We start from the raw sequence: 13,731 nt of genomic DNA, 5'->3' as shown, positions 1-13,731 counted from the left end.
ACATAAGTTAGTTTATTAAGGATTGAGATTAATCATAGAAAGTATACCCAGTAATCGGTATCAACCATTAAACCTGTATTTTTAGGACATAGCAGTGACAAGCATTTGAAACCTTGCGAAAAGCAGTGGTCACAATGCATGATGGGATTTAAGCTAGCTAACTTGCCCACGGTTTTGAGACAAACGGGATTGTGCAGTCAGCAAATTACACAGTTAACTCAGTAAACAGTTTTTATCAGTGCCCCCAATGTCCTGTTTCAAATAATCCAAGGAGTAAAGAGGATACCAGCTTTGGCATCCTGCCCCTGGATGGACAATGAGGTGGACAGAAACTGACTGCGATACGTAGGATGGGAATGTCAGAAAAGCAACTTCAGAATGGACTCACGATCCTGGTAAACATCAGGTCACAGGATGGGGTTAAATCATAAGCATCACAATTCATCATTTTGCTTAAAGTAAATTTTACTGGATGATATAGAAGTGACAGATCCAAGGATTGGATCAAGTCCAACTGGGGTGGGCTTTTGACTTTTGGAAAACCCTATAATTGATGTGTTTTATCAGAGTTAGCCAGATTGATTGTGGCATTTATCCAGATCTTTCTCCAAGTACATGAACCAAGCTTGGAATAATAAAGCTGTCTTAACCAGGTTGATGTGTCTGCAGATCTGAGTATTAAGCTAAACAATAACTATGAGTGAGGAACCACAAATAAAAGCTGGCTCAATGCACAGGGCTTGGAAATGCTCCTACACCACTAACAATCCCAAAGGGCGGCTTACCGCTCCCAAAGGGCACCTTCTTTATCCAAAGATACCCAGGGACCATCTCCAAAAGTATCTTACCTCTGCAAAAGCATACCTTACCTATTCAAGTAACGCTGTAAAGATTAGACATGCTTCTACCAGGTATACTCTACAAACAGCGTGCTTCCCACATGAAGTTGATGAAAATCCAACATGACTGGAGGCAACTGCGGTGTTATATGGGGAGCTGCTTCAATGAACCAAGGATGTGCAACTCAGGAGTATCACACCCTCCCCCTCCCCCTAACTCAACGTAAATGGTACATGCTGTGTCCAGCGACAGGACTTCCAGACCTGGGTCTCTGCAGATTTCTGTCTTTACAAACATTCAGCCCCTATGCATGGTGCATAAATGAAGTGTCAACTGGCCTCGAGGTGAAATGAAGAGAGACTACTTTCCTTAAGAAATCTCACTGCTTATGGCTGCTTTGGTGAGTTGGGCTCAGATTCCAGATTCAGAACTTAATTACATTATAAAGATAGCATTGCAATGAATCCAAACAACATTACTATATTATTTTATATTCCCTAAGCATCTCAGGTATTAAACAATGAACAATAAGAGGCAATTACCTCAAGATAATCACCAATAGTTATCTAGAAATGTCAAGTTTTGGTTTTGAGAGACTGAATAATTAAACAACAACTCATATAACACCATTAACATAATAAAATGATGGGGCAGCATGGTGGCGCAGTGGATTAGCCCTGCTGCCTCACGACGCCGAGGTCCCAGGTTCGATCCCGGCTCTGGGTCACTGTCTGTGTGGAGTTTGCACATTCTCCCCGTGTTTGCTTGGGTTTCGCCCCCACAATCCAAAGATGTGCAGGCCAGGTGGATTGGCCACGCTAAATTGCCCCTTAATTCAAAAAATTAATTGGGTACTTTAAATTTATAAAAAAATAAAAAACATAATAAAATGATCACAAGAGCATTATAAAAGAAAACATGATACTAAACAATATAGCAGTGGTGGGCAACCTGTGGCCTGGCGGTTCCATGCTGGGTACTGAGTGCCTCCCACCTGACATTTTGTTAACCGTTGCCAATGCGCAGGGGTATCACCTTCCACTGATTTCTGCCCACATAGTTTATTTCCTATCGGTTTGACTGAAGTGATACGCATGTAAAGCTGTATGCTCCCTCTGAACTGTAAATCTTTTGTTTTTACCATTTGAAGTTGATAACAGTTCTATTAATATATAAATGATGAAGTATTTTCGGTCTTGTTATGCTCTAGGTGTGGCATAAGCGGCTTCCTTTTGGTGCACTTGACAAAGGAAGGATCAGACGTGAAGATAACTTCAACACGTTTATTAAACTATATACACTCCTATAACTCGAGTTCGACACTACTGTTAATCCTACTGTAGCTACTCAGACTGGCTAACCAGACTGCTACAATCCATGTGGTGGGAGTGATATCAAATCAACCCTGTGTCTCTACTCACTGACTGTCACCACTGGAAAGAGGCAGATCATGTGTGTGGTGTCCTTTATATATGAGTTGGTGTAATGCCCTCCTGTGGTCGTGTCACCTCTGTGTGTATCGTGAATGCCCATTGGTCGTGTCCTATCTAACTGATGTATTGGTTGAGTGTGTGTGTGTGTGAGAGATGTCTCTGGTGCTCCCTCTAGTGTCTAGCTAGTCTACATGCATTTACATTAACCCCTTTGTGTATTTACAGTGATGCACATCACCACATTTTCTACAACTCATTCTGAAATATTCAGCATGTATTAAATGTGATCTTATCCATGGGGTCTTGGTGAGTGAACAAGCCTTTTAAATCCAGGAACACAAACAGGACCTGCCTAAAGGTCCAAATCGGAATGTATTGGAATCTTCCATATTGAACAGCCTCTGAGAGATAATAATGGGTTAATGTTACATGATCTACCTCAGCTCTATTGGAAGGTCCCACCGAGAATTTAAAACATTCTGTTTCGTTGAGGTATCACCACCGCTGACATTTCCTGTTTTTTTTAAACTTTAGAATGTATGGCATCTGAAGTTTGATTTCATTTCCCCTTTGAGGTTTTTGTTTAACACAAGAAGAATAAACTATTTGTTTAACTTGTGATCAAAGGAACTGGTTCAGCACACTGAGAGAGCTGCACTATGAAACCTGAACAGGAATATCAGAACACCCAATTCCGGGGGTGAGGACTGTATTACTGACCAACGTTAATTCGATCCCGGCCCCAGGTCAGTGTCCATGTGGAGTTTTGCACATTCTCCCCGTGTCTGCGTGGGTTTCACCCCCACAACCCAAAGACGTGCAGGGTAGCTAAATTGGCCATGCTAAATTGCCCCTTAATTGGAAAAACAATAATTGGGTATTCTGAATTTATTTTAAAAAACCAACAGACGTTAATCAAGTTCCACCAGACTCCATTACCAGGCTTCCATCCATCGATGACGTCTTCACAACGCAGCTGAATCAAATATTATTTTAAAATAGCAGACCAGGTTGTGGAAAAGGTGAGGTCATGTAAAGTTTTTGGAGGGTCAGATAGATTGGGCATGAGGAAATGGGAAGGAGGGATGTTGAATTGTATCTTACAAAGAACTTATGTTGTCCAAGTTTTACCCCAAATTCTCCGGAACATAAGTCCCCTTGATGTCATGCTGTTGAGCCAATACATTACCCAACCGGAACGTTCTCCCTAGATTTAGACAATTGCTCACTAATATAATCCAGACGTAGCTCCTGATTGATGTACTCTGTCAGTGAAACACTTCCCAACTCTGTTGCATATGTAGCACTCATTAAAAGCAGAAATGGTATTTAAAGTAATATTTACAATACCACACATACAGTACCAGACACCATCAGCCCCTCTGTGGCATTGCCCACATTGATTTAGGGGATTTGTTTCAAACAATAACATTGTTGTCAAATAAACGCAATGGCAAAAATGTTATAAGAAGTAAATGCACCATCAACAGGAATGTGCATTGCTTGCAAGGTGGGGGTGAGATCCACGCAGACACGGGGACAATGTGCAAACTCATGTACAGTGACCCGGGGCCGGGATCGAACCCGGGTCCTCGGCACCGTGAGGCAGCAGTGCTGACCACTGCACCACCCAAGTGTGCTTAAAATGCGACACAACCATGCAGCCCAGCAGCTGAAAGATACAACACAGCTTGATTTGAAGCTCTGACTTCCACCAGTCTAGTTGACAGATAAACACTGCCTTCTGTAACAGGGGGTTGAATAATCAGGCACCACTACCTTGCCGCTCAAATATTTTTTAAAAAATTGGCAATGGGACCTAAATGTTAGGGGAGTGCTTGGCGACTTAAATAGAAGTTGGCTTGCAGTTTTAGTTGAAAATAAATTGCAGGGAATCGAGAGCTAGGCTTATACACTAAATAAATATAAACAGTCACATTGCGACAGTATGTAAATTGATCTTCACTGCGATTGCCACCCCGAAGTCTCTGGATTCAGATAGGCTCGATTTGCTTTCACTAATAATAACATGCTGACACGCGGATCATTCACAGCCTGTGAATTCAATTGTACGTTATCCTGGTCAAGGTCACACAGCACATGAGAAGTTCAGAGAATGTAGCCGCTGATGGGCACATTTTGAATATGTTTGGAAAAGCATAGTTTAACTCTGTTGATATGACCCCTCAATCTACCCACTAAGAAAAATCCTCACCTGTTAAAGATCAACAAAATAAGTAAAGTTGTTCACTGCCTGTACGTGGATTTAATTACATTGTTAAAACTGTGGTACCAAAAGTTGTTTCAAGAACTGGTTTACTATCAAGTCATGGCAAAAGTCTTTTCATATGGTTCTTAGGTAGAGAGGAGGTGCATCAATCTTTGCAAGCATTGTTGCAAAGATGTGCTACACGGTAAGTTAGTGGAGGGATACAGCTCACAACAGAAATGTAGGAGGGATCAGATCTTTCAAGCTGCTGAAATAAATTTAAACAATGCTTTTTTTAAAATTTAGATTAGCCAATTATTTTTTTCCAATTAAGGGGCAATTTAGCGTGGCCAATCCACCTACTTTGCACATTTTTGGGTTGTGGGGGCGAAACCCACGCAGACACGGGGAGAACGTGCAAACTCCACACGGAAAGTGACCCAGAGCCGGGAAATTTAAACAAAGCTACTGGTTCAAGTGCAAATCTCGCGCCCCCGGCTCTCTGCCCCGCACCTCCACCTCACCCCACTCCCTCAAACCTCGGCTCATTTCCTCATCCCTACAATTCATGTTGCCTCGGAGGACGGTGGGACCACCTGTGATGCGACATGAGCTGGCCAGGAGCTGCCGCTATTAGAACAATGGAAGGTGAGGAAGCATTTTGGTCAGAGGATCACTGCCAGTTAGACAGGGGCAGCAGGGTAGTATGGTGGTTAGCATAAATGCTTCACAGCTCCAGGGTCCCAGGTTCGATTCCCGGCTGGGTCACTGTCTGTGTGGAGTCTGCACGTCCTCCCCCTGTGTGCGTGGGTTTCCTCCGGGTGCTCCGGTTTCCTCCCACAGTCCAAAGATGTGCGGGTTAGGTGGATTGGCCATGCTAAATTGCCCGTAGTGTCCTAATAAAAGTAAGGTTAAGGGGGGGGGGGGGTTGTTGGGTTACGGGTATAGGGTGGATACGTGGGTTTGAGTAGAGTGATCATGGCTCGGCACAACATTGAGGGCCGAAGGGCCTGTTCTGTGCTGTACTGTTCTATGTTCTATGTATCTGCAATACATTGCACATTTGCACTAATCTACTGACCCCCGTAAGGAGCAAAGGAAGAAGTTGCACCTGTAGAGCATCGTTCTCCACCTCAGAACATTCCAAAGCGGCTTATGGCCAATGAGGTACTTTTTTTTTCTTCTCTTTTTTTTATAAATTTAGAGTACCCAATTATTTTTTCCAATTAAGGGGCAATTTAGCATGACCAATCCACCTACCCTGCACATCTTTGGGTTGTGGGGGTGAAACCCACGCAGACATGGGGAGAATGTGCAAACTCCACACGGACAGTGACCCAGGGCCGGGATTCGAACCCACAATGAGATACTTTTGACATGTAGTCACTGTTGCAATGTAGGAAACAGGGCAACGAATCTGTCCAGTACAAGTTCCCACAAACAACAACAACATGAACTGATCATCAGTTTTCCTGATGGCAGGTGCCAGGGGCATATTGGCCAGAACACTGCAGGGTCTCCCCTGCTCATCGTCGTAATAGCGCCACATGGCATCTTTTATGCCCAGCTGATCTGCTCACAGGCCCTGGACAATGCCAATCGGAAGCATGAGAATCCAGGGTGATTCCCTTTTCATTTTCATTGGGTATTTGAGGTTTCACACCTACAGCCCTGCCCTCTCATTGTTTCACCCACAATCGGCGGAGTTCACTGGTTCAACAGTGTTTTTTAGTCGGGGGAAGGCCCTCCTGCTGTTCTGAAAAGACTCAGACAAATAATGCTATTGATGGTGAGTCAATATGGGCATCGTCACGTCTGCACATCATACAGTTTCTCTATGAGCAAGAAAGTAATAATATTAAATTGCACAGTCTCTATTTTATCGGTATGTCAATTTTAGCGGTATGTACATGAAATGAAAAAAAATTAAAATTAAAATCGCTTATTGTCACAAGTAGGCTTCAAATGAAGTTACTGCGAAAAGCCCCTAGTCGCCACGTTCCTGCACCTGCTCGGGGAGGCTGGTACGGGAATTGAACCGTGCTGCTGGCCTGCCTTGGTCTGCTTTAAAAGCCAGCGATTTAGCCCTGTGCTAAACCAGCCCCTATGGTTTACAGCATGAGCTATGACAATCAGTCAGCACCGTTGAGGTGGTTAGACAGAATCTAAACTATTTCATTTTATTACATCTCCATCACCTATTCTGAGTAGCTGCTTCCCACTTACCAATAATCCCAAAGATATCAAGTATGTTTGGTGCAAAGATAACCAGTAAGTTGATCAAAGTAAGGAGGCAGATGGCGATGATGATGTGTCTGAGCCAGCTAAAAGGTTTGTTCTGGAACAGCATTTGCTGGATAGCACGCCGCACCTGCAAACAAGCAAAATTACAGAGAGGATATTAACAGGAGCACACCAGGAATATTCCTCCAGCCTCCCATTTCTGCCTCTGGTAACCATGCCATCCAGTAGTTGTGATGGAGGAACACTGAAGACTGCTGTACTTTCCATGACTATTAGGGATTCCAATCGCAACCAAATTCAACTTTCTACCACATGGGTATATGACCATAAAATCCATAGAATGTCTGCAGTGCAGAAGGCAGGAGTGCTGACCACTGTGCCATTGTGTTGTCCGATGATGATATACCTTATAATCATTATTATTATTAAGCAATAATTTCTAACCTTTATGATTGCTTGGCTATGCTATTGGTCCTCAATGGGTCCTCAAACACCTTTGGAAAAAAAAACTTGCCCACACCAACAACTACAACTCGGATTTACATAGATGATGTGACCATCAATTCACTTGGAACACGATTGGAAGTAAACTGTGGTTTTAATAGTCTTACAACTGAGCCTGCCTGCGACCAGAAGAACTGAGGGCAGGCTCACACGGCTGCAGCACTTTATACTTCCGGTAGTGGGAGGGGCCATGGGCGACGGCTCACAGACAGAGCCCACAAGGACATAATATTATACAATACAATACAGTGTGAATTACATTCACCACAATAGCGACATCAGCATATTAAAACATCCCAAGGCACTTCACAGAAGTATTATGAAGCAAACTTTGACAGCAAATTACATAAGGTGATTTAAAAGCCGTTGGCTAAATCCTTGATCAAAGAAGATAAACTTTAAGACAGACTCTTAAAAGGAGGAATAATGTCTGTGATTATCATTGCCCTCACTAAAGAGTTGTCAATTGCCATTTTTGGGCGAATTAAACCATTTAAACATTTTAATACATCAAAAGTTGAAAATTCCAGTAATCCACCAATTAGGAGTTTCGTCTTCTGACAGTATTTTCTTTTCTTTTGATGTTCAAAGATTTAAAAAGAGTGCTATTACTTTGCTGTGGTACATTAGCTCTGCTGTTTGGATTCTGCGCTTTGTGAAGGTTGAAAACGGGGAAACTTAACTTTAAGAAGAAAAAGAATCGAAAGAGAAACTTTCAAGTATCAAAGGACACGGAGAGTACGAAAATAACAGAATCACAGAATTGGTACAGTGCAGACAGAGGCCCACGGAATGAGTAGTTCTCTTAGTGCTTTTCTCCCTGTAACCCTGCACACTCTTCCTTTTCAAATAACAATCTAGTTCCTCTCTGAATGATTTGACTGAACTTGCCCCCACCACACCCTCAGGACAGTGCGTTCCTGACCCTAACCACTTTGTGTTAAAAAGTTTTTTTCCGCTATCGCTTTTGCTACTTTTGCTAATTACTTCAAACCTCTGTCCTCTCCTTCTTGATCCTTTCATGAATGGGAACAGTTTCCCCCTCTGTCTACTTTGTCCAGTCCCCTCATGATTTTGGACATCTCTATCAAATCTCCTCTCAGCCTTCTTTTTCCTGCAGAAACAGTCCTGACCTCGCAAATTTATAACTGATGTTCCTTACTCCGGGAATAGTTCTCGTGAATCTTGTCTGCACTCTCTCCAGTGCCTTCACATCCTTTATAAAGTATGGGGTCCAGAATTGGACGCCATAGTCCAGATGTGGTCCCACCCGTGTCTTATACACGTTCAACGCAACCTCCTTTCTGTTGTACGATGTGCCTTATTAATAAAGCTAGGATACTGTGTGCTTCATTACCCACGCTCTCAACCTGTGCTGCCACTTCCAAAGCATTTTGCACCCAGGTCCCCTTGGCAGACAGTGCCAGAGGGTCCCTCAGAGACGTTCCATTAGCGGAGCTCCACTTATCTGTGGGTGTCGATTGCCCCTGTGCGTGTGCGGAGGATGTGTTCCCCTTATTGGTGTGGGGTTCCTGTGTGTGTGTGTGTGTGTGTGTGTGTGTGTGGGGTAGTTCCCATTATCTGTGGGAAGGGCAAATGTCCCTTGGCATGCTGGGGATGAGGTGGGGGCGGGTGCAGCCCTTGTGTGTGTTGGGGGAGTTCTCCTTACCTATCGTGGGGAGGTGAGGAACCTATTTTTAAAAACGCAGATCGTGGTGCTCTTTTCCGATCTCTACAGTTAGGCCCTGCCCTGCCCACGTGGATCATGCCAGGAAATCTCTTCTGCGGAATTGCTGCAAAAGGTGACGAGAAACCTGGCTGCCTGCCGGTCTCTACCTCGACCAGTGCTCTGTGAAAATATGGTAAATTCTGCGCATGGGAGCAGCAGTAGGCACTTCGGGTCTGCTCCACCATCCAATAAGATCATGGCTGACCTGGTTGTGGTCTCAGTTCCACTTTCCTGCCTGCCTGCTTCCCCATCTCGCTCCCCCATTCTGACCTCCCGTAATCCTCTGTCTCGAATAAATTTGAAGGCCCAGCCTTCACTAATATCTGGGGAAGAGATTTCCATAAAAGGGTGACCCATTATTTTCAACTATATCCCCTAGTTTAGCCACCCCCCCCCCCCCCCCCCCTCCCCGCAGAAGAGGAAACATTCTCCAGGCATCCACCCCAACAGGTCTCCTCAGGGTTTTATATCTTTCAACAAGATGGCATCCAGGTCCTTGCACTTACCGGAAAGAGGACAATAGGCACAGTGAGGGTTACAGCAATCAGCACAGCTACACGGACGCACAGGATCAGTGTATCAAAAGGGTCAATCTTACTGTATGTATGCAGCATCTCTGGCTCAACCCTGCCTGTAATGAAGAAACAGAGCATCAGATCTCCTGTTCTGTGACAGGAATAGAAATACGTGCCTATGTTAGCAATGAACAGCATGTCAATGGAAATCAGCATCATTGCTGAATGGGCTCAATGGGCTTAATAAGGCATTAATTTTTTTCTTTATTCTTTCAGGAGATGTGGGCGAAAGCCAGCAATTGTTGCTGATCCCTAAATGTCCTTGAACTGAACATTTCAAAATTTTGTCAAAGAGTTATTCAGACCGTAAACTTTAGCTCCCTTCTCTCTCCACAGATGCTGCCAGACGTGCTGCGATTGTCCAGTATTTTCTGTTTGCGTTTGAGATTCTGGCATCCGCGGTAATTTGCCTGTATCTATGAATTGACATAGTGAACCTACAACAGGTGCTGGAGAACAGGGAGATTGACAAGGTCAAGTGGGTTAGTTACCAATTAGCTGACTGTCTGAAGAAAAATGGGGCGAGCTCAAAGAATTAATTGGAAATTGTTAAAGCGGGGCGTCTTTTCCTATAAGGAAGAGAATGTGAGGGTCGATATAAAAATAATTATTTTTTTAAGATGCAAGAAGGTGCATTTATTGTAGAAAACAAAATATATACATTGCGCTGTGGTAATTTATGTCAATTTTGTTTTCTTTCAGAGGGGGAATCTGTGTTCCCCAGTGCTTAAGTTAGAATTGGAGCTTTAATTGTTCGATAGACCACAGTTATTGTTTGATAGACTGCAGGTTTCTGTAAAACAAAAAGGGGCAGCACGGTAGCATTGTGGATAGCACAATTGCTTCACAGCTCCAGGGTCCCAGGTTCAATTCCGGCTTGGGTCACTGTCTGTGTGGAGTCTGTGCAGGTTAGGGGGGTTGGTCATGATAAATTGCGCTTAGTGACCAAAAAGGTTAGGAGGGTTATTGGGTTACGGGGATAGGGTGTAAGTGAGGGCTTAAGTGGGTCGGTGCAGACCTGATGGGCCGAATGGCCTCCTTCTGCACTGTATGTTCTATGTTCTATGTCACTATGTCAGATTGTTACAGCGGGAGGAACCAGAGATTTATGGCCCTCGTTTTTTTTTCACATCCACCTCTTGAGGGGAGACAGGGCCTGTTTAAACATCTGAAAAGCAGCACATAAAAAACAGAACCGCCCTCCTCAGTACTGCACTGGGAGTGTCAGCCCAGTTTAGGATTCAAATCCCTGAAGTGGGACCCTGATCCAGAGGTGAGAGTGATCCCAGAGCTGAGCCAGAGCTGGCACTGTGGCAATTACCTGCAGGAATCAAGTGGGAGAACAATGACAAGATTTTTGTAAAATCAGCTTTGGCACCAACTTAAAATAATAGGAACATCGGAACAGCAGGAGGCCATTTGGCTCTTGAGCCTGCTCCATCATTCCAGTAAGATTGTGGCCAATCTGGTTGTGGTCTGAGCTCCTCTTTCCTGTCCACCCCCCATAATCCTTGCCTAACAAGTCTAACTCTGCTGTGAATGAATTCAAAGACCCAACCTCCAATGCTCTCTGGGGAATCACGGTTGCTTCACAGCGCCAGGGTCCCAGGTTCGATTCCCCACTGGGTCACTGTCTGTGTGGGGTCTGCACGTTCTCCCCGTGTCTGCATGGGTTTCCTCCGGGTGCTCCGGTTTCCTCCCACAGTCCAAAGACGTGCAGGCTAGGTGGATTGGCCATGATAAATTGCCCTTCATGTCCAAAAAAGGTTAGGTGGGGTTACTGGGTTACAGGGATAGGGTGGAGGTGTGGGCTTAAATGGGGTGCTCATTCCAAGGGCCAGTGCAGACTCAGTGGGCCGAATGGCCTCCTTCTGCACTGTAGATTCTGTGAAGAGAATTCCACGCATTGGGAGAAGAGGTTTCTCCTCCTCTCTATTTTAAAAGGAAGACCACTTATTATTAAACTATGTCCCCTAGTTTTAAACTCCCGTTTAAAAGAAAACATTCTTTGGGTATCTACCCTATCAAGTCCCCTCAGGATCTGATATGTTTCAATACGATCACCTCTCATTCTTCTCAACTCCAAAGGATGGAAGCCTAACCTGTTCAACCTTTAAGACAACCCCTTCATCCCAGGAATGAGTCCAGTGAACCCTCCCTGAACTGTTTCTAAAGCAATTATGGTCATAATTCTCCGGCTGGCTGCTGGCGGTGGGATTCTCTGCCTGTGGGTTTTCCAGCGGCATAGCATGGCTTCAATGGGAAACCCCATTGACAGCAGTGAGAGCAGATAATCCTGCCACCAGCGAACGATGTGCCGCCTCCTGCTGCCGAGGAGCGTGCGGAGGCCAGAGGTTCTTCAAGCGAGGAGACTAAAACTGTATTGGGATTTCAGATACAACATAGGTGAGTGCGCTGGGGTTGGACCCGAGAGTAAGCCGTGTCGATGCATGAGATGATGAGCCATCCTAGGACCTTGTCCACTGCTCACACCTGCATTGTCACTGGTCTCAAATTTCACCATCTGCCTCATCACTGCTGAATTACCTTCTGAGAACTCCTGGCTCTGCCAAAAGGCAGACCCTGTCCTTTTGGCAGAAGCCATCATCTTCCATGCCTCAGTTTAACCACTGGTTTAGTCGCCAAAAGGCGCTAGGAAAATGAAGCTAGAGTGTAAAAATCCCCACCTAGTTGCTGCTGTTTCTCATCTCCCATCATCCTGTCCCAAGAGAGCCTGGCTGCTGAAGTGAATTGCTAAGTGCTGCACAGTGGCTATGGTAGATTTATGGACTAGAGAAACTGCTGTTGTCTATCTCACTCCTCCGACTAAAAAACAAATCACACCTCTGGTGAGCTACACTCAGTGCTCTGGTGACAATCTGAATATAGTTCATGAAGTAAGTGTTCAGCTAAAATGATCGCGGGACACAGAAATAACTAAAATAAGCAGTGTGTGATTCCACACAACAATCTGTGGGAAATTCTCAGGTGAGGGATTGCAGAACCATGGTCACCTACCGATGAATATCAAATTATATTTAATCGTGTAAAATTCAAGGTGACATCGGAAATAGCAAACGTGAGGGCACAATGGGGATACATTATTACATAAGTTGCGGAAGGGCTGGCATACTGAATACTAAAATATATAGAGATCAAAAATCCAAAGTGGTTGAGGTGAAACTTTGTGAAACATTGTTCAGAGCACTGTGAAATATTTTGTCTAATTCTGATCAGGATATTTCTAAAAAGATTTAGAGATCGAAAATGGTGTACCTACGCGGCAGGAATAGCAAATTAACGAGTTATGGAGAGAGACCAAGGCCAGGGTTCTACGGCCTTGCTTCCCACCCTTTGAGGAGATTATTTAAAGAAATGGGCTGTCCAGTCCTGCCCGACTGCCCACACCTAATGCTTTATGGTGTGGGCAGTATATTATCAGGTTAAAATTTTAACAAGCCTCATTTATCCTTCGTTATCTATTTAAATATGTGGGTGCGCAGCCAATTTCCCTGCTGGCCCATCCCTACCACCGGATTATCCTTCTGACTAAAAATCCGCTGTGAGAAAATACGCTTGGCAGGGGCACATAAAATGCGGCCCCTTGTGTTGTTTCTACTTTTGTGCGTGAGAAACGGCATGGTGACACGGTGCTGCCTCACAGCGCCGGGAACCAAGGTTCAATTCCGGCCTCGGGTGACTATGTGGAGTTTACACTTTCTCCCAGGGTGTGCGTGGGTTTCCTCCGGGCGCTCTGGTTTCCTCCCACAGTTCAAAGATGTGAGGGTTGGGTGGACTGGCCCCGCTGAATTGCCCCTTCATGTCCAGAGATGTGCAGGTCAGAAGGATTTATGGGGATAGGGTGGGGAGGAGTGGGCCTAGATGGAATGCACTTTCGGAGGGTCGGTGCAGACACGATGAGCCGAATGGGCTCCTTCTGCACTGGAACTGAGCAAAAGCTATTTCTAAAACTCACCATAAAATGTCAAGTATCCAAAGAGAGCAGCAAGAAAGTACATGACGTACATGACCATGATTGAGATATTCGACACGTGCTGCATTTTCTTCTTAGATGGGCTGAAACACAAGTTGTAACTTTCAGACATAAATCACCAACAAGTACCTGGAATTGTCATTAAAGAAGAAACCTCCACCAATTTCCTCATTAGACACTGAATTTACACATTCAGGTCTGCC

The 13,731-nt window shown here is 44.7% G+C and overlaps 1 protein-coding gene across 3 annotated transcripts in view; it reads right to left on the bottom strand.

Annotated features, from left to right (window-relative positions):
* LOC119973863 (sodium-coupled neutral amino acid transporter 3-like) overlaps positions 1-13,731 on the bottom strand; it is a 133,218-nt gene that overhangs the window by 21,862 nt on the left and 97,625 nt on the right. For all 3 annotated transcript variants that reach the window (XM_038812355.1, XM_038812354.1, XM_038812353.1), the window contains exons 12-14: positions 13,511-13,611; positions 9,466-9,590; positions 6,709-6,853 (exon numbers count right to left, since the gene is read on the bottom strand). In XM_038812355.1, the coding sequence (XP_038668283.1) occupies positions 6,709-6,853; positions 9,466-9,590; positions 13,511-13,611 (371 nt within the window). The remainder of the gene's footprint in view (positions 1-6,708; positions 6,854-9,465; positions 9,591-13,510; positions 13,612-13,731) is intronic.

This window comes from Scyliorhinus canicula, chromosome 11 (genome assembly GCF_902713615.1).
Source record: "Scyliorhinus canicula chromosome 11, sScyCan1.1, whole genome shotgun sequence".
NCBI lineage: Eukaryota > Metazoa > Chordata > Chondrichthyes > Carcharhiniformes > Scyliorhinidae > Scyliorhinus > Scyliorhinus canicula.
The sequence above is the reverse complement of the archived record's forward strand: the minus strand, read 5'-3'. Positions and strand labels throughout refer to the sequence as shown.